At 43.3% G+C, this 21,828-nt stretch overlaps 1 protein-coding gene across 1 annotated transcript in view; it reads left to right on the top strand.

Moving 5' to 3' along the window:
• The first annotated feature begins 244 nt into the window (after window positions 1-244).
• LTBP2 (latent transforming growth factor beta binding protein 2) overlaps window positions 245-21,828 on the top strand; it is a 201,775-nt gene continuing 180,191 nt past the window's right edge. Inside the window, exons 1-3 of the mRNA XM_084842380.1 lie at window positions 245-366; window positions 465-1,156; window positions 14,744-14,814. Of these exons, the coding sequence (XP_084698506.1) occupies window positions 642-1,156; window positions 14,744-14,814 (586 nt within the window). The 5' untranslated portion in view covers window positions 245-366; window positions 465-641. The remainder of the gene's footprint in view (window positions 367-464; window positions 1,157-14,743; window positions 14,815-21,828) is intronic.

Consider the following 21,828-nt stretch of genomic DNA (forward strand, 5'->3'; position numbering starts at 1 on the left):
GAGAGAGAGAGAGAGAGAGACCTTTTTTGCATAGGCTGTGGATGGGCCTCTCTGGTTACTCATGGGTTAATATTTCTCTCTTGTAATTTGTTTCCCTTTGCCAAAGTGGGTGTTGCTGGAATGTCTCTTGTAAGGAGGGGGGGGCCGAGCTGTGTCCTCTGGAGAGGGGCGATGTCAGCATCAAAAAGGCACAAAAGGGGGAGGTTTCCAAAAATAAAACCGTCCATCCCTTCCAGAGCCTGCCAGTGCCAGAGGCAAGCGAGATGGTGCTTGGAGCTGTCTGCAAAGAACACACGAGCCCTGACAGCCAAGAGAGAGGGGACAGGCAGAGGAGAGGCAAGGCTGGGAGTTCTCATTCTTTCTAAGGTAGGAAGAGTACTGTTGCTGCAGCTTTGGGAGACCTGCGTGGTTGGGCTTTCTCTGTTTTATTGCCCTACTGAGCTCTCCTCCTCCTCTTCCTCCAGACAGCACGCACTGATTAAGCCTCTTGTAGACGTACCTGAAGATGTGAATGGCTTTGAAACGTGCTTGAGAGAATTTAGCCTGGCTGTCTTCTTCTCCCCCCTACCCCCAAACTCCAGTTGTACTCATATGAAACTATCAGTTCTGCAGCGGAGTGCTTTTCCTCTTGGACTGAAACCATGAGGGACTCCTGGAGGAGTCTTCTCCCATTAACCATAGCACTTTTTGTGGGGGCTGTTGATTGCCAGAGAGAGTTTGCTGGGCAATTTGATCAAAGTCCTTCCTTCAGAACTGAATCGGGGAGCAGAGAGACAAGTCGGCTACAGTTCCGGAACCAAGGTAGCTTGGGACCGGCAAACAGGGTGTTCAGTTTGTTCCAGGTACACAATCCTCCTTCTACCTTGGACCATGCTCCTGCAACCCCTCAAACAAAAGTAGCCTCCAATGCTCGGATGAGAAACCTGGCAAGGAGGGAAAACCGAAAACCACACTCTGCTTCCACAGACCGCAAAGTCCCAGCTCCCACAAATGTCAGATCCCAGAGCAGCAACCCTGGGACAAAAGCTGATGTTCCGGGCAGAAGCTTGAGTTGGACTCTGCAACAAAGGCAAAGATTGGACACCTTACGAAATGGGCCAAGGCCACGGACAGCGCCACAACCAAGAACGCAGAATTCCAGAGGCCGGATGTTAGGGTAAGTGCAGAATAGTTTCCAACTGTCAAACAAGGTGTTTGTGAGATTTGACAGCTCCTCGCTCACCATTGAAGCAGAGCTGTGCCTGTGACTTTGCAGTCAAATTTTCATTCTGAGGGCATGTCAGTCAAGCCAGAATCTAGTTAGGTCTTTGGCTATTGGGCGGTATAGAAACAAACAAACAAGTTACAAATAGACTTCCTGAGAAAATGCCCTCTTCCTTCAAAGAGCAAACTAGCCAAGCACTGTACTTCTGAGATCTTTGTAAGCCAAATCTCACATCAGGGTCAAGGTGATTAATAGTTTTTTGTCCCATGCACAGCAGCAAATTATAATTCATTCACAGTTTAGGGTGTTCTGTCATCTGCACCAGCAAGAGATCTCATTACCTAAAGCAGATTATAAACTGGTCACAACAGATCGTTTCAGTGTGATATGTTGTGCACATGTCCAAGGCACAACTGCTGTTTGTGCATAAACAGTGAGACACAGACATTTGTGCGACTGCCCTTTTTGGGGTGCTTCCAGACAGTGCTTTTATTGTGCCATCACCCTGCCTCATTCACAAAAAATTTTGAGTGGTCCAGTTGGTGGTGTCTTCCACTTGTAATTCTCCCCTGTTTTATCACCACCACTGCTTCTTCAGTCTTTTTCCTTACTGCAGAAAATCTGTTAAGGAGAAAAGATGGAATAGGTGCACAATGCCTTCTGATGAGTAGGGCATCTGGAAGCACCCCCTGTGTTAATGCTATGGATCTGTTCATTTTTTAAGAAGTGGGTGGCAACCTGACCATCAGATGTTCTTGTGGCAGATTCCCATCTTTTCTTTCCCCACAGTGGGGCTCTTATATGCTTCATTTCCAGCTTTATGTTGATAGATATAAAATAAAGGGTACTTCTTATGACTTACCTGTCAGAAATGCTTTTATCTTGAACTGTAAAGGCACACCTTAAGGAGAGCCTTTAGCTGAGTCTCCTTAAGATGACTGTCTGATTATATTTTTGCCACCGCAGTAATAGCAATGGTATTCCTGTTTGGCATCAGCAATGTGTCTTTTGGGGCTGGGGCACTGGTCTAGATCCAAAGACTGCTCTAAATGACTGTTCTAAGTACTCATGCCTGTTGAATTCAGAATTGCTCGGAGCTGATCTTTAACACTTTCTAATACCATGCCTGACTCATATTGGTTACTAGTCTTCTCTGTACGTAAATAGGCAAGTATTCTTGTGAGGGGTTCAAGTGATGAATGAAGTGGACATAGGTTTAGGTAGACCATTCTTAATTAACTTGACGGAATACACTACTTCTGCCTCTTGTGCATTTGCTTAATGGCCCAACAACACATTACAACACAGCTGCATGTATCGTTAGCCTGCCAGCCTCTGCTGTAATGCATCCTTGGCTGCAGGTGATGTGCAACAGAGTAGCTGTGTGTGTGTGTAGGAATGAGAGTGCTTACGTTCCCCCTTTTAAGTCCCCCCCCCCCAACAAACCCCTTTTCCCTCAGTGGGATTCCATCCAGACTAGAGGGTTCGATTTCACTCATTTCCCCAAATTTATGTTCATTCTGTCCCATTTTTGCATCAGTTCGGAATATTTTAAAAAGTCTGCATGGAAGTTCATACATATTTTTGTGTGCCTTTCTCAAAATGTAAGCATTTTTCAAACAATACACGTTTTTACAGGCCATTTCCCCTGACAAAGGATTCTTGTGTTCAAGTCTTTGTAATATATGCATTTTATGTGTACTTTTCTTTATTATACTCATTTTTGTACACTTTTTGGGGTGTGCGAATTTTGATCACAATCTTCAGACAAGTGTAAATATTGATGTTTAACCGTGTTCTGGTTTGTATACGGGGTTGGGCAGTGCAAATTTGGTAAGTTCACATAAAAAAGGCAAACTGAACAAATTTCTCCTTCATTCCTAATTTTTACATGGTAAATATGCTTCTGGAATTTTGACAATGCTAAAAGCAGTGTGTGTGTGTGTTTGTGTCTGAGGGGAAGGGGATTTCAGGGGGAAAGAGGCAGGTGAGGAGACTTAGCTCTTCCGCAGCCACTTCTCCACTGCAAAGCATCTCTGCTTGAGAATGCTTTTGTAGCAGAAAAGTGGCCTTTGGGATACTATTACATTAAACGGCATTATAACATACCAGCTGGAGCTAAGGCTTCTGGGTTGACAAAAGCTTTAGAACAACCCAGGTGCAAATAAAGAATAGTTCCAAGAAAAGTAAGATTTATTTCGGAAAATAGCATATACATTTATGTGTATAGAAAACCAACATAGAAGAAAAGTACTAGTTACCACTCTGTTTTTAGTTTCATGTGCTAAATGCCATAGCCAGAGCAAAGTTACAATTAATACATAGAATTATTTCATCAGAGAGACCAAAAGCAAAGCTCATGCGGACAGAGGCCTAGCCTCATGCAATGCATATTCATAGAAAATGCTGTATTGTCAGTGAAAACTATTTCCTTTTTAAAGAGCATTGCGATGTAGTGTGACATCACAATTCCACTTTGGGGTGGAGGAGTATCTCTGACGTATTATAGTACCACAGTCCCATGTGGGGTCAAGAGCTATTTCTAGAAATCTTAGAATTCACAGCAGGTAGCTTACAGAAAACTAATTTTCTTCTGATCTGAAGAAAAATTAAGGAAAGGGAAATGTCTAAACTCAAACAAATCTAACACACATTGCCCTGGATAGGGATTCAGGATGTGTAAAAGGAAGCTTGGATATAAGTTTAACAGTGACATGTTAGAGTGAGTGTAAACTGTTTTAATGTACATTCCAGGAAATGACAGCTTGGCTGATGCAACCTTTAAACTAGGAATGGACAAATTTGTTAGTTCCATTTTCTTTGTTTTTCATTTTTCCAAACTCTCCAATTTCCACATTGGATTGTGATTTTATTTAAAAATCACATGAAAATTCATACATATTTCCCCTAATAGACTCAATATATGCATTTTTGCTAGTAATTTCCCCTAACAATGCATTATTGTATGTAATTTTCACTTATACACATTTTGTGTGCATTTTCGCCTAAAACACACATTTTTATATTTGTTTCTTAATCGGAGAACTGCATCACAAAATTCAGAAAAGTGCAAATACTGAAGGATAATTACATTTCAGTTTGTGTATTGGTTTGCTAAATGCAGTTTAGGTAGGTTCACATTAAAATGTGAACCAAATTAAGTAATACCAAGTTTCAAAGACATGTATTGGGGGTCAACTGATGTCAGAATATGTGATACTATTAATCTAGAGAGGCTGCTAGGTCATGTTAGTTAACACGTGTAAGTTACGTTTCTAGTGAACAGGCAAACAAATTGGAGGATGATATGCTTACTTATTTGCAAATTCATGGTAGAAGCAGCCAGATAGGTGTGCATGGGCATACACATGCACATACACTCAAAGGTTGGCATAGGATGGAGGCTAAGCAAATTTAATAAGGTGGGAACTAAAGATAACAGGAATTCATGACACAGCCTGGAGCACCCAACATATCATACACACAACCAAGTGGAAGATGAATACTTTTTGTACTCAGTTGTAATCCCTGTTCAAGGCTTGTGAAATGCAACAAAATTTGTTAATGAGTTCTAGTTTGGCATCCTCACACTGTAATTATCATGTGAGGTACTTTTTTTGTTTATTAAAACCCCAAGGCTGTAGAGTATCCAGGGAGGTTGTGTTGGATTTCCAACTATTCTTAATTATCCCTGATCTAGGTTTGCTGTCTTCTACCCCATGAATCTCATTGGTTGCAGAATGTAATTTGGGCTAACTCTGGGGCTGTAAATACAGCAGTGTGTTATGTATGCGCATGAGAAGCTCTCCAAGGGAATACATCTTCTGCATTTTTTTTTACTCCTTGCTCTTCCCCATCCCTCTTTCTTTTAACATGATTTTTATGAAAGCTGGAGGCATTAGCTAGAAGCTGTAGTGATAAATCTATTCTGTTCACCACTGCCAGGATTGTTTTGTTTCTTTGAATCCTCCACATATCTGACATATCCACCAGCTGTCTCCACTTCTATATCTAGATTGCAAGCCATTTCAGACAAACCATTTCAAGCTTATATAGCATAAATGGATGGAAGGGATGGGAGAACAACCGATGTTCGAGCTTGTCGAAGTTCTCTGTTGTCCAACTCAATGCTCGTCTCACCTCGTTCTCGCTCCCAAACCTGAGCATCTTCCCCCCCCAGAAATGAAAAGTGTATGTTTTCAAACATGAAAAATGCACACTTTTCTAAGCATATGCCCCAAACATGCACCTTTACGCCATAGGCTAAAGCATGAAAATGCAGCTTTGGGGGATGCACATTTTCAGAAATGCAAATTTTTGGAAGTGCTCACTTTCAAATGTGAATGTGAATTCAAACTTGGAAAATTCAAAAAATTTCCTGAGAATTATGCTCCTGCTCGCATTCGTGTTCACATTTGTACACATGATTTGTGAACAGGAACTACATTCTTGTGCATCCCTAATCCTTGGTACATGCAGGGCTGGCTGCAGGTTTAAAGGGGCCCCAGGCAAAGCGACCTCTGGAGGAGAGGCTCCTTTATTGGTGGATCACATCAAGTTTACATGGTGGCATTTTACTCTTATAGGAATGCTGTAAGAAGCACTTTATTTTTCCACTGCATGATTCAAGAATGATGTGCCTCCTATGTTGCTTTATGGAATCTAACAAGTAGAAAAAATCTCTATCTTCCTAGATGCACAGGTAGTAATTAGTTATGAATGTCTCCCAAGTTCTGTTGCTATTTTAAAACCTGCTCCTAGGGAGTGCTGTGTGCCTAGGTTAGATTGGCTTTCTACTGCTTTTATGAGACTCCGGTGATTCCACCTTAAAGGCTTGCATTGTGCTAGGCTGCCATTCTAGCACTTGAACTTGTTTTCAGCATTTTGTGAGGTATTGATGTCCCATAGGTGCCCTTTCCAGTATTTCCTGTATAACTGCAGTGTCTGCTGTAGAGATAATTCACTTCTGACATTTCGTCTCCCCTTTGCATTAGAACAGGGGTCTGAAGTGATACACCTCCTACATGAATGTGCTAACTAGAGACTCTGATAAAGTTGGCACTGGATGCCGCCAGGAGTAGTGGCTAATATAATCAGTCCTAATTTTGGTGGTGTGGCTGTTACTTCACTGTGTAGCAGCCCTGCAGGCAGTCATATTCTGAGAGCTGAAGTAGATGATACATTATATGCATGCATGCACTTAATGAGTCTTGTTTTTATTTTAAAAATAACAGCTGTGGGGGGATCAGGATTGGTACCATGGCATGCAAGGAGGGGTGAGTTAATTCTTCCCACCTGCACTATAGTCCTGGAGAAAATTGTTTTCTCCCATCAGCTGTTATTTTGTCCAGGAGGGAAGCTGCCGCTAGCACCAGTGACAACTTCCTTCCTGGGGTGAACAGCAGCTTCAGGGGTGCAATTTTCACTGGGACTACAGTTCAGGGAGAAAGGGTTAACTTCCTCCCTTTCGACACAAATGCATATGTGCTTGTATTTTGGCATTTTTGGTGTCAGCTGGCTCCCCTGGAACAGAGATGTGAAGGCCCAGAAAAAACCCAGAACAAATCAGAAAAAACGTTTTTTTCTCCCATTTTTTCTCAAGGACCGTTTTTGTTTTTTTCAAAAAACAAAATGGAAAAATGGAAAAGCTTTGGATTATGAAATATTTTCTTTTAGAATTTAAGACAAAGTGTTTATATATTGTTACCCAGCCTATATTCCCCCACAAAATGGTTTCTAAAAACTATGTAATAAGAACACTTTTATAGAAAGACTAGAGATATAAAATGTCTGGAAATAATGAAGCCACGGGGGAAAATGTTTTTGATACTCTCTGTAAGATTTCTAGCATAGTTATTTCCTTTATTCCTTATTCAAATTATTGATCTAAAGTATATTTTCCTAATAGACATTTATGCTCAGTTTCCCAGCATGTGAGTAGAGTCACCATTGTGCATTCTTGACAGTTTGGGTTTTCTTCTATAGAGTCCTATGTTTCTGATGCTGTAGCAGTCATTTAATGTAGTTCTAATCCATTCAGACAATAATTACAAATTTACTAAGGGAACAATCCTATGTTGAGATGCGGCCGCCTCAGAGCTCGGAGGCAACCGCCTATCCAATGCACAGCAGGAGGAGCGCAGAGGGGATTGTCTCCTCCACGCTCCAGTTGCCCTGCATTTGCATCTAGACAGTCAATTTTGGTTGTCTAGCTGCGGAACGTTGGTGTGTAGGGTGGGTAGGCTGGACGATACCTAGGAAGTGTCTTACCGGCACTTATGCACTCCCCACCCCCGGGACCGCCTCCTTTTGCCCCACTCCCTGCTGCTCTTAGAAGCACGGAGCCCAGGGACAATCCGCGCTGCCTATGAGGGGGCGGGGACGCAGTTCTCCAGGAACCGACCAATCCTATGGCTGTCTAGCTGATGACTAGCAGCCATAGGATTGCACCCCTAGTTTACTTTTAAAAGTTTTAAAATATAATGAAAATTTTATGAGCACACTGAGTTATACATAAAATAACTTTAGCAACAGAAAGGCTGATTTATGTTCCTAATGCAGCCCTCCCCAACCTGGTGCCCTCTGGATGTTTTGGACTATACTGCCCAACTTTCCTGACCATTGCCTGAGGCTGATGGGAGCTGAAGTCCAAAATATCTGGAGGGCACCAGGTTGGGGAAGGCTGTCTTAAAGCAACAGAGTGACTTTAGATCTGTAAAGAGCACTAAAAAATAAGTATGGCTTATTTTTCAATTTTCCCCAAAATTTCTGTTTTGTTGTTTTTTTAAACCAGGGAAAACTTCTTTTTTCCATGGCCTCAAATTTTCTGGAAATTTTACATCTCTACCCTGGACCCAGCCTCAGGAAGGACAAACCTCAGAAAGAAGTTAATGGCCTGATTTGCAAGTCACGATCACCTACAATTTTGTTAAATTATGTGGGGAAGTGTTTTAATTGTGGGCTGCCGTACGCAAGGTAGCATGCTAGTGCATGCTGCCCAATTGCTCCTGCTGCAGAACAAACCATGGGGTCTTTCTCTGGCTTGTTGGGGGAGATAAAAGCCAGAGGTCCAAGTTTGGACACAACACTAAGCAACACATGGAAAAAAACATCCCTGGATTGTTTAGTCACTCTGGCTTGGCAAATTGTGGGTTCTCATGACATGCAAACTGGTCATGTCCAACTTGTCCTACCAGTGACATAAATTGGTCCCATGTTGGGTAACCAGCAGAAAGCACACACACATTGATCTATCTTTCTCAGCACCCAGTAGTTTCCTAGTACCTTGTTTTAGAGTTTGTCCACTTCACAAATGTTACTCAAGTCATGTGTATGCCTTGGTTACTCAAGTATGTGTATTAATTGGTTCTTAAACTGAAGTACTGGTAACCCTTCCTTCTACTTTACACTGGAACTCCCATATAAGACATGGCATTAGAAAGGTGCAATCAGCTTTGTGGGACAAACTAGGCACATTGGCCATGGGCCTGGGTGAAGAACTGGGTCTGCCGCCGCTGAATCACTATAAAACAGCTGCAGAGAGTAGGACTTGAAACAGAGCATGGGGGCAGGGGTGGCAAATAGAAGAGCAGAATTTTTCTCCCCTGAAACTACTTTTTAAAAATATTATTTCTCCTGGTGGGGATCTATGATCAGAAATAACCCTGCTGGCTAAAAGGCAGCATCAGCTGAAAAATCTCTGGGGCGTGTGTGTGTGTGTGTGTGTGTGTGTGTGAGAGAGAAAGAGAGAGAGAGAGAGAGAGGCGAGTTCTCCACTGCTACACATTAAATTAAATTGTCCATGGCGTCACGAAGAGTCAGACACGACTTAACGACTGAACAACAACAACAACACCCCCTGGTTTGTACAGAATCAGCAGGAGTGGAGGTGGCTGGTATTTCTGGGCAGGCAGGACACTGAACACCCAACTGTGGCCAAGTTCTCCCTCCGCTTTGCTTTGAACTCATGTTCTAGTTGGTTCTGGCTACTGAAACTCCTTGGTTCTGCCTATGTTTAGCTGCTCTGCCCCTCCAGCCCCAATGGGTAGCAGCCACCACTGAACAGGAGCCAGGTTGGGCTTTGCTGCCATCACATCTGCTTGCACCTGTGGGCTGTGTGTTTACCAGCAGGCTGGCTGGCTGGCAGGGAGGCATTACTAGACAAACATATCACAAAAGCAGCGCAGCGGAGGTGGGGGTGCCTGCTTCCCTGCTCTGTGGTAGGATACTAGCTTGTCCTTGGCGTATCATCCCTCTCTAAGCTGTAAACGTGCGGTGGTCCTCAAAGTGGCAGGAATTTATTTTGAATTCTTTATAAGGCAACAAAAACCACACAGCATTCAAGCCACTCACATGTTGAGTAAATTGTTTAAATGTAACCAGATGCTCAGGGGATTGGTGATTGTGCAAAGGAAAAGTAACAGTCCCTTTAGTCATCCCCGTAGCCCATAACCGGAGCTCCCAACACATGTGGCTGCCCATTAAAATCTTCTTTAATTGGAAGTTGAGAAGAATATGGCCTTAATCCATTCTCAATAGTGAAAGCCTTTGCTGTTCCTCTTGTCAATAATGGTCTTTAACGTGCATTTTCCTAATTCAGGAGATTGTCTTGGAGCCACTTCACATATTATAATTTTTGGATATGCACCTAAGTTGTTTTTTAATGTACAGCTAAAAATGTAATGTGTGAATGAGAGACACCTATTTGGAAACACATGTAACATTCATCAGAGAACTACGATGGGTTGCAACTCCCTGTCAAGTGCATACTTAGTCATAAACCCTGGCTTGCTGCCTAGCCTACGAGATCAGGGGTGCACAACCTCTTCCATCCCAAGGGCCAAATTCTATTTCGGAGAAACTCTCAGGGGCCACAGGCCAGAAGCATTTGGGGACCAAAGGCAAAAGGGGTTGGGCCAAAAATACAAGCTATTTTAGCTTAAGGCTTACTGCCAGTAACTAAGCCTTGGGAGAGGCATTTCAACCTTGTACAATGGGGGAAAGACTGCACAGAGGCTGGGAAACCACTAAATGATTGGAGTTCAGGGGAAAGAGGGCGAGGCCATCTGGGGAACCCCAGAGGGCTGGATGGGATCTCAGGAGGGCCAGATTTGGCCCCTGGGCCTGTGGTTCTGCACCCCTATACTATATTGTATTTCTTTGGGGATCTGGAACAAAGGTTAATGTCATAGTCTGTGGCTCTATTATGCCCTTTATAGATTGGGAATGGGTTAGGCTCCAGAACTAGCATTTCTACTATCAGGTTCAACCTCTGGAGGGTACCAGGTTGGGGAAGGCTGCTCTGTAATTTTGATGCCAAGCCCAAGCATCTGTATATATTTTAGTGCAGGAGTGAGAATCATTTTTCCTGTTGAGGCCTGCATTACCATGGTCAAAACCCGTCAGGGTCTGCATCCCAGCCATGTGTGTGGCCAGAGTTACTAATGTAACTCAGTACCCAATGGGGTAAAAAGTCATTTGTATTCAGACATTCGCCTTCCCCAACTTCTGCAAGGGTTCTTCCATCAGCTTTACAGTTAAAGGGACAGAGCAGGAAGGAGTAAATAATATCAACCCAGAACAGGGCCTGTGAAGGAGGCGTGGCCTGGGGAGAGGGTGTGTGGCCTGGAGAGAGTCTGGAGGTCTTGATTGTGAGGCCTGAAGGTTCACATTTGGACCATGGGCCAGAGGTTCCCCACCCTGCTTGATTTAGTGTTTATGAATTGTTAGCACCCATTGAATTCAGTGGAACTTATTTCTGAGTAGACGTCTATTGGATTGGGCTGTATGTCATTTCAAACAGGAGGCACAGCTGGCACAGTCACTCATGTAGACAGACAGACAGTGGATGGGATCCTCTGGGGGTAGGTAGTTCTTACTCTCATACAGAGCTAGCGGGGTGTAGTAGCTAGGGTGTTGGACTGGGACTCGAGAGATTCGGGTGCTAGTTCCCACTCGGCCATGAAGCTCATCAGGTGACTTTGAGCCCATCACTGACTCTTAACTTACCTAACAGGGTTGTTGTGAGAATAGAATAGAGAGGAAGAGGGATTCCTCCTTGAGTTCCTTGCAAGAGGAAAAAAGGTGGGATATAAATGTAATAATAATTTTTTTTTAAATGTAAAAGTAAACCATTTGGGGTATGACCTGTGTTCTAATTAAGAAAATAGTGTGACAATTATCACATGTTTCTGTAGGACTGCCTTTAGGTAAAAAGCAACAGCACCAACCCCCCAAAGTATGTTTTTTATCTTAAGGAAGGTGATAGCAATATACTTTTTCTTTTAATGTGAACAAGCTCTGAATGTGTATGAGAGGGCAGTGGGACTTACATTTGCCAAGGTTCTGGAGTTTATCCCATCAGGAATTGCAGGTTTGGTTTACACCCAAAGCTCTTCTCATAGCAGGGTGAATACTCCTGCCTGCAGGAACTACTGCCAGAATATGCCAATAATTTGAGGCAAGAATGGGAAACATTTTCTTCTTTTGCAATCATGTTCAGTGGTTTTGCAAAAGTCCAGTTAGCAAATCCTAGGGGAGGAATAGGAAGCCGTGATACTGCCTTTTCCCACTATAACAGGTTTGGCCTGGGGAAGACATAAATGGGAGGTTGTCAGTAGTGTTAAAAATACACTTTAACAAACAACACAACTATGGGAATAAATGCTCTGAGCTTCTAAAGGAAACACCCAATAGGTTGGGATATCTTATATCCTCCAGAGCATACAGCAATATTACTTAATGATTTGGAGTAGTTTAACATACTGTATCCATGTCAAGATGCAGTGCTCTACTCCAGGAAAGGGGGCAGGGAGAGAGAATCCCAGATAAGAACATAACAAGAGCTGTGCTAGATTAGACCAAAGGTAGTAGTGATGTAGTAGAGCTAGGACTGGCAGGAATGCAGTGCCAGCTCTTTTTTTTTTTAATTAGCAGAGATGCTGATGTCATCTACCACCCTCCTCAGAATTCCCTGTTCCCTCTGAGCTTGCCTGCAAGCCCCACAGTAGCTGGGGTGGAGTGTGGGGAATGAATTTTCTCAGCAACAATATAGAGTTTTGAGCTATCCCTATTGTAATGCAAGGTATTTTGGGGTGGCCTGGTCTTGAATGGGCAATCCATTAGCTTTTAAAAAGGCCTGCTCTTGTTAGAGATGAAAACTGTTAGAACTGGTTTGCTTATATGGATCAACACAGCTGCTTGTATTTTTGTCCTTTTCTTGGGGACATGGTTATGGAGATTGTCATGAAGAGCGCCTGCACTTCAAAATTTACCACTACACCACTGATGAAATTGGCCAACCAGATGCCCCAAAGGGAAGCACATAAGCAGGGCATGAGCACAATAGTTCCCTCCTGACTGTGTTCCCCAGCAACAGGCATATAGAGGCATACTGCCTTTGATGCTGGACATAACATATAGCCATCATGAGTAGTAGCTATCGATAGCCTTATCCTCCATGAATCCCCTTCTAAAGCCATCCAAGTTGATGGCCATCATTACATCTTGTGGCAATAGCGAATTCTATAGTTTATATATAAACTGTGACCCATTCTGTAACATGCATTCCCCTGCTCCCCTACTCCAAAGTATAGTTAGCATTTTTTTCCAGGAAGCACATCCATAGTCAGCACTGATTGTGGCTGGTGACAGATACATCAGTGTTAGTAACCTTACATCATGTAGCATTATAAGAGTAAAACTGGATGTGATGGCAGCAGATACGTGTGCCTAAACCTGGACCTGCCAAAATCACACAGAAAGTGAGGAGGAACCCAATTGAAGTAGCAAAAGGGGGTGCACAGGTGAGGGAAGCTGAGACCTCTCCCACCTGTGATTTACATCACTGTAGTTCTAGGAAGAGGCATTTTTCTCCCAACCATGGCTCTGATAAAGTGAGCATGCCTAGGACAAAAGTGCATGGCGAGTGGGGCTGCAGAACAGTAACTGTGGGAGGAGAGAGGCTTCAGCTCCCTTCAAAGGGACTCATTTGTCCCTTTTGTAGAGTGGCCATCTGTCCTCTTTTACAGACAGTCATCTATTTGAAGGGCTACCAGAGGACAGTCCTCTGTTTGAACGCCTCCTCTGTTTGAAGGTCTATCCTGTCTAATTCGGGTTTAAAGATAAAGAACCATAAGAACACCTACCCATCCACAGTTAGCATCTGGGCAGCAGATTGAAGAGAGAGGCACACAGGTCACCTGCTCACAGTCTTCAACGTTATGGTAAGATATACTGTATTTCTGTTTAAATTATAATAATTATGTCTGCGTTTGTAAAAGCAGCAAAACACATTTAACGTTGATAGGTAAGTATTGCGGGGTCCCCAACTTCTTCACCCCGTGGACACATTTGGGAATTTGAACTGCTATGGGCACCACCACAAAAACCTTAATCCGTGTATCGCCACTTTGGCATCTACCTGTCGTGTCTATGGATCTTAGGCTTTGTCTTATTCAGCAAAAACTTTTGTTTTGTGTCGATTGGACACTGCAATGTCTGTTTAATAAGGGATTGTCTAATTCAGCTAATTGCTGATGGTGCAATACAGTTAATGCTTCTTTTCAACATAGGTTTTGGCAATGTCCAGGAGTTGCTTCTTTGAGGGCGGAGGTTATTACACAGATAAATTCGGTACTGGGAACAGTCTTTAATATTCATTGCTGTACACGTGCTTTTACAGTATTTACCTGCTTCATGGGAATTAACAAATTTTCAGTGTAAATGGATTCTCTGTGCTCTTTTGATAGCTAAAAGACTGATATTAAAACATTGGAAGGATAAACACTCACCTCCTATAATGCAATGGATTGAGAACCTTACAATGCTTCTGCTATTTGAATGGGTGGCGTATAGATGCTAAATGGGTACTTATTTGGATATTTGGTCCACTTTTGTTGAAGCTATGAGTAATTGCCAGGAAGTTGTATGCATTTCATACAAATCTATGTACGTATGTTAAAAAACCACAGAGGAAATAAAACAAATTGGGGACCCCTGAAGTATTGCATATTTGTAAATTTTTCCCAACGTTCGGGAAGAAACTGTTTTGTCCCAGGGCTTCATCATTTCCAGAAATTTTCCATCTCTAGACAGCTTCCCATGTTTCTGTTCTGATGTACAACTGAGCACACAGGAAGCCTCCTCTAGGGAGGCTATTAACTTTCTCTAGCACATCCTTGCAGTTGTCATAGGGAGTTGGATATGTGAACTGCTAAACCCATACTTTTCCTGCATCACTCCCTGTCAGCTCTAAGAGGACTTATGAAATCCTTCCAATATAAACTGAAACCCCTTGCAAATTATGGTCTGTGGGAATTGGAAGTAATGAAGCAGTGCACCCAATCTGTGAAAGAAGCACCCTCTGGACATGCCCTAAAAAGGCACAAAAGGCACAGAGCTCTGTATGGATTAACATCTCAGCTGAGTTCTCTTAATGAAAGTTCAAGCACTTTTAGCTGATAGCATTAGCTGAATCAGGTGTGGGTTCAAGGAGCACCAAGCACTTCTTTCCTAATCTTGTTGTTTGCAACTGCCTAGGCCAAATGTCTGCGGGGGACAATGCTGCTCAGGTTGGACAACGGCTCCTGGGACAAATCGATGTATTAAACGTAAGTATAAGCAAAAACAAATCAGTTTTTCTAATTATTATTATACACTATATTATATTATATCAGTGTACATAAACAAAACCACAAAAAGGGCCAAGTTCCTGCCTCATGGAGTTTGCAGTCTATATTTCCATAATAAACATAGGGACAAAGGAGGTGTGTGGAGGCAGAGATGGCTGTAGCTGGTGGAGCATCCCTGACACACAGTGTTCTGTCTGTGCAATGTCCTGGATCAGCTGACAAACATTATAAAAGCACACATTGGGGGGCAAAAGTAGCAGACTGGGGAAGTTATGTAGAGTGTATGAAGGAAGTGTAATTCCCATGGAGGAAGTATATAGAAAACCAAACATTAGATGGTACCTGCACTGGTCCTGCTTCTTACAATTCTGGTTTTGACATATTGAACCACAAGCACAGGATAGTGGGTGCTTCCAGACCTGGTGGTTCCATCTTTTCGTCTTGAATGGATTTTCTGTATTTAGAAAAAAGATGGAAGAAGTAGTGGGAAAACACAGGAGGGTTACAAATAGAAGACAATAATATCTGGTCCCCCATAAACCTCTGTGAGTGAGGGAAGGCGATGGCATGATAAAAGCCTCATCTGGCAGAGTCAAGTATCTGTGAAGGAGGATGAGGTCACATGGTTACATGGATAATTTTTGCACAAAGTGATGATTTTTGGTTGGTTCCAGAACATGTGGAAGTTTAACTGCTAGCTCACTAAAATTGGTTAAAAGGCTGCACTGGGGGACGCAGGGATGTGATAATCCATCTTTTATGGGGCAGGGATGCACTCAAGGGAGATAATAGGAGAGATCTTAGGCCTTTGTTTGTTTGCCAGTCAGGTACTTTTCTGAGAGCTGATCTTTTAAAGAGGTTCAAGCAGAAGGGTTTATTCTGAAGCTGACCCTAAATACCTATGCTTCCATTTCATAGCTTCAATGAGACTCTCATTGTGGGAACTTTCTTACTCTCTTAGGTTATTACTTCAGAATTTCTCTCTAATTTTAAATCTGGGGTCTTGTAAGCTGGGCCCTCCAGCAGTGTCATTTGCCCCTGGAATTGGGATAGTGTACTGATTTACAAGGAAACACCTCCATGGAGAGTCTCAGATGACATCATTAACCATATGCACTAGGAACTCAGGGATGCAATTAATTACATTGTAAATCAGGGTAACTCTTTGGTTGCTCATTCCTTTTGGTAACCTTTGCATCCAGTCATGATTTTAAGTTTCCAAACACAGCAATCCTCTAAAACCAAGGAAGAATTATAAAGAAGTACTTAATCTCACTAGCATTCATACCCAATACTTGCTGCTTGTGATGTGTCTAGTTCTGTGCAAAGCAACTTGCCTGAGCAACTCCATCCTGCTGCCCAGAGTGAGGCTTAAGAGTTTTTGATCTAAGGGAATTTGAAATTATCACATTGTTCTTTACTATGCTGCAGGGAAAAGATAAAAGGTTGTATTGACATAGAGAAAGAAAGAAAGAATTATTAGCTAGTACATGTATATATGATTGTTCTGTAATAACAGGATCTTTCATTAGCTGCAGCTGGTTTATTTGTGATACTTACATTCCATTTTTGTGTGTTATTTCTGTCTGTGAAATTGTAATTTGGCCATCAGTGTTTATTGCAAGGCTGGCCCTACCATTAGGCAGAGTGAGGCAGTGGCCTCAGGTGACAGATGCTGGGTGGTGTGGAGGGGCCAGCAGCCCCCCTGTCCATTCCCCTCTGTTGAAAGACAGAGAGGTATGTTTCAGGCAGCCTACCCTGTACCCCCTAAGCAGAACTATTTTAGGGTGTGGAGCATCCCCCACCAGGCCCTCTGCAGCCCAGAAGATGTCAGTAGACATGGCCATGCCCACTGACATCATCACCCCTGGCCACTTTGCCTTTCTGTGTTCTGGCATGGAATTCTGTGCCTCCCCCAGCACAGAGAAAGGGACCTAGCTGGCTCTGAGAGGAGCAGATGCTCTTCCTGGGACTAGCTGAGTCCCCTACTCTGCATGATACATGTCGTTCCCATAGGGTGTGCGTTGTTTCCATGAAGCCACTGGGACAGCACTGGAAAGAACAGTGTGTATGTGCAAGAGAGAGGGAGAGGGAGAATTATCCTGGCTGTTATATACATACATGGATGTGGGGTACAGCTTCCCAGTGCCTTTAATGATTTAAGTCAACCACAGCAGTGTCAGGTACATGCCAGAACCTTGCTCCTTCTGGAGTCTCTTGCACATTGCAACCATGTTCTTTGCTAATTGGATTTTCTCTTGATGACTCTGTCATTGCACTAATATGTGGTCCTCATGTCAAGGAGATTGGAAACATATGTCTGAAGTTTTGAATAAAAGGAACATTGAGATTGCACTGTGTATAATTCTCCCTCTGTTGAAATGAGAGCCTGACAGGACTGATGTAGTCATCTGAAATGAATTATCACTCTGCTATCCTTGCTAGACTTACTGCTCCCATCATCCATTCTTTGATATTCCTGCTGTGAATCCTGTGATACTCTTCTCTTGTGCCTTTGCTGTTCTTCGTGCCCAGATTAAAAACACACACACACGTCTGGATAGCTGCTCCTATATGTTCCTACCTTTTTCATTACCTTCTTGCTGTGGCTGCTTTCTCTTTGCATCAAATCTAGACATGTTTCCATTGGGCTCTTCTACCATTCCTTCAGTAGGGTTCTGGGTGGCTTGTTACCCACAGCAACAAGCCATCCTGCCTAGGTTTGCACATCATGATAAGCCACTGATAATGGCCCCTGGCACACACCACAACCTACTGTGGCTTATTTAAACCATGGTGAGTGCCGGCAATTGTGCAAACAAGCCCATTGCCAGGCTTTCACATGCCTATGCTGGGATGTCACATTTGCACCAACTCCTTGCCTTGCCATTGAGTTATCCTTTGTGTGTAAGCCAAGGATAAGACCAAGGAGGAACAGGACTGGAGGAGGGTATTATTGACTTCCCAATCTCTCCTCCCAGGATGTCTGTATTGGTTGGCCAGGGATGGAGTTTGTCTTCTCCCCAAAGCCTGTAAACATTACAATTTACCCAGCAGCCCCGAGGGACCACAGTGATCTTCATAGGCCTCATTTTTCTAAGTGATTAATACAGCTGAACTTTGGTGATATATAGGAACTGCACTGCTCATTAGCTGCATGTTGGACCATTTATTATTTCAAAATCCCAAATAGTAGTCTTTGTCAGGTTTGGACTGCTTAAGAAGAGCTGTGCTGGATCAGACCAGGGGTCCATCTAGTCCAGCATTCTGTTCACCCAGTGTCGACCAAGAACCCACAAGCAGGACATGAGCACAACAGCACCCTCCCACCCATGTTCCTCAGCCACTGGTGTACATAGGCTCACTGCCCCTGATACTGGAGGTAGCACATAGCCATCAAGACTATTGATAGCCTTTTCCTCCAGGAATTTGCTAGCCTTTTCCTCCAGGAATTTGTCTAACCCCCTTTTAAAGCTATCCAAATTGGTGGCCATCACTACATCTTGTGGTTGTGAATTCCACAGTCCAACTATGCGCTGTGTGAAGAAGTACTTCCTTTTATCTGTCCTGAATCTCCCACCATTCAGCTTCATGGGATGACCCCAGGTTCTAGTATTTTGAGAAAGGGAGAAAAATGTCTCCCTATCCACTTTCTCCACATCATGCATAATTTTGTACACCTCTATCATGTCTCCCCTTATCCTCCTTTGTACTAAGCTAAACAATCCCAGCTGTTTTAACCTTCTCTCATAGGGGGGATGCTCCAGCCCCTTGATCATTTTAGCTGCCCTCTCCTGCACCTTTGCCAGTTCTATAATATATTTTTTTAGGTGTGGTGACCAGAACTGTACACAGTATTCCAAGTGTGGTCGCACCATAGATTTGTATAAGGGCACTATGGTATTGGCAGATTTGTTCTCAATCCCTTTTCTAATAATGCCTAACATGGAGTTTGCCTTTTTTACAGCAGCCGCAGACTGGGTTGACATTTTCATCGAGCTGTCCACCACAACCCCCAGATCTCTTTCTTGGTCGGTCACCACTAGCTCATACTTGAAGTTGGGATTTTTTGCCCCAGCGTGCATCACTTTACACTTGCTTACATTACTTGCTTTACACTTACTTTTTCACATCTCTTAATGTCTGCTTGCATTGTCTTTGTGCAAGCTTGTGCTCCCTTTGTTTTCCTAACTTGAGCAAGACTTCCGTTTTCTGAAGGAAGCTTTCCTTTCTCTAATAGCTCCCTTAACACTGCTTGTTAACCATGCCTGCTACCTCTTGGACTTGGTGCTACCTTTCCTAACCTGTGATATACATTTTAGCTGGGCTTCTATTATTGTGATTTTGAGTAATCTCCAAGCGTTTTGAAGGGATTGTTTTGCATCTTCTATTGTCTGTTTGCATCGCCTTTGTGCAAGCTTGTGCTCCCTTCTGTTTTCTAGCCAGTCCTCTGTATGTGCATATCCAGGCCCACTTCATACACTGTCTGCTAATAACCACTGAGAAAAGGGGGTTGCATGAGAATCCTGGAGTCCTTCTGTATCTCCAGTTGCTCTTTGTCTTCTCTGTAGGATGGACCCAGATACCATGATTTTTGTTTTGTTTTATTTCTTCTTCTCCAGAGTTGAACAATTGTACAATCTAAAAGTTCAAAGATTCAGTGCTGCACTTTTACTCCTGTGTAAGCTCAGGCAGTCCTGACTCAGGATCATGGCATTCCAGGAGGAGAGGGTTAAACTCCCCCCCCCCACACACACACATACCAGTTTCCCCTCAGAAATTTGACCCCCACACTCTGGGAGGGTTTAAAAAAGAAAATTACTATAATGGATGGTTTTTCTTTCTTTTTTTTTTTTAACCACCCTATGGGGTGGGTGGGGGTGAGGCGTCAGGGGAAAAAACTGGTGGCGGTGGGACCTCCACTTCTGGAACACCATGGTCTTGATCCTGATAAGGGCAGTGTGAACTTACAAGGGAGTAAAAGCACAGCAATGAAACTTTGGACTATCAGAATTGTGTGGTTCCAGAGAACAAGTCGCCCCTTCATGGATCACTGCCTTGTTGTGGCAAAGGGGCTTGCATAACTCAGTGAAGCCATAAGTTATGCCGTGCAGGGCCACCCAAGACGGACAGGTCATGGCAGAGAGTTCTGACAAAATGTGGTCCACTGGAGAAGGACTTGGCAACCCACTCCAGTATTCTTGCCAAGAAAACCCCATGGAACGTATCACAAGGCTAAAAGATATGATGCCAGAAGATGAGCCCCTCAGGTCAGAAGGTGTCCAATATACTACTGGGGAAGAGCAGAGGGTATTTCCAAGTAGCGCCAGAAAGAGTGAAGCGGCTGGGCCAAAGCCGAAAGGACACTCAGCTGTGGATGTGTCTGGTGGTGAAAAGAAAATCCGATGCTGTAAAGAACAATATTGTTTCGGAACCTGGAATGTCAGATCAATGAATCAAGGTAAGCTGGAGGTGGTCAAACATGAGATGGCAAGATTGAACATCGACATCTTGGGAATCAGCGAACTCAAATGGACAGGCATGGGCGAATTTAATTCAGGTGACCATCATATCTATTATTGTGGGCAAGAATCCCTTAGAAGAAATGGAGTAGCACTCATAGTCAACAAAAGGGTGGGAAAAGCAGTACTGGGGTACAATCTTAAAAATGATAGAATGATCTCAGTACGAATCCAAGGCAAACCATTCAACATCACAGTAATTCAAGTCTATGCCCCAACCACTGATGCCGAAAAAGCTGAGGTTGATCGGTTCTATGAAGACCTACAACACCTTCTAGAACTAACACCAAAAAAAGATGTCCTCTTCATCATAGGGGATTGGAATGCTAAAGTAGGAAGTCAAGAAATCACCGGGATAACAGGCAAGCATGGCCTTGGTGTACAAAATGAAGCAGGACAAAAGCTAATAGAGTTTTGCCAAGAGAACATGCTGATCATAGCAAACACTCTTTTTCAACAGCACAAGAGACGACTCTACACATGGACATCATCAGATGGTCAATATCGAAATCAGATTGATTATGTCCTTTGCAGCCAAAGATGGCGAAGCTCTATACAGTCAGTAAAAACAAGACCTGGAGCTGACTGTGGCTCAGATCATGAGCTTCTTGTTGCAAAATTTCGGCTTAAATTGAAGCACGTAGGGAAAACCACTAAACCATTCAGGTATGACCTAAATCATATCCCTTATGAATACACAGTGGAGGTGAGGAATAGATTTCAGGGATTAGACCTGATAGACAGAGTGCCTGAGGAACTACGGATGGAGGTCCGTCACATGGTTCAGGAGGCAGCAACTCAATCCATCCGAAAGAAAAAGAAATGCAAGAAAGCCAAGTGGCTGACTGATGAGGCTTTACAAGTAGCTGAGGAAAGAAGAGAAGCGAAAAGCAAGGGAGAAAGGGGAAGGTATATCCAACTGAATGCAGAGTTCCAGAGAATAGCAAGGAGAGACAAGAAGGCCTTCTTAAATGAACAATGCAAAGAAATTGAGGAAAACAACAGAATGGGAAAGACTAGAGATCTCTTCAAGAAAATTGGAGATCTCAAGGGCACGTTTTGTGCAAAGACAGGCATGATAAAGGACAAAGAAGGCAGGGACTTAACAGAAGCAGATGAGATTAAGAAGAGGTGGAAATAATACACAGAAGAACTATACAGGAAAGATCTGAATGTCCCTGATAGCCATGATAGTGCGGTCACTGAACTTGGGCTGGACATCCTAGAGAGTGAAGTCAAGTAGGCCTTAGGAAGCATTAGTAACAACAAAGCTAGCGGAGATGACAGTATCCCAGCTGAGCTATTTAAAATCCTAAAAGATGATGCTGTTAAAGTGCTGCACTCAATATGCCAACAAATTTGGAACACTCAACAATGGCCGCAAGACTGGAAAAGGTCAGTTTACATTCCAATTCCAAAGAAGGGCAACGCCAACGAGTGTTCAAACTACCGCACAATTGCGCTCATTTCA

The sequence above is a fragment of the Heloderma suspectum genome, chromosome 1, assembly GCF_057233095.1.
Source record: "Heloderma suspectum isolate Gila_16-S chromosome 1, 16-S_ref, whole genome shotgun sequence".
Lineage (NCBI taxonomy): Eukaryota > Metazoa > Chordata > Lepidosauria > Squamata > Helodermatidae > Heloderma > Heloderma suspectum.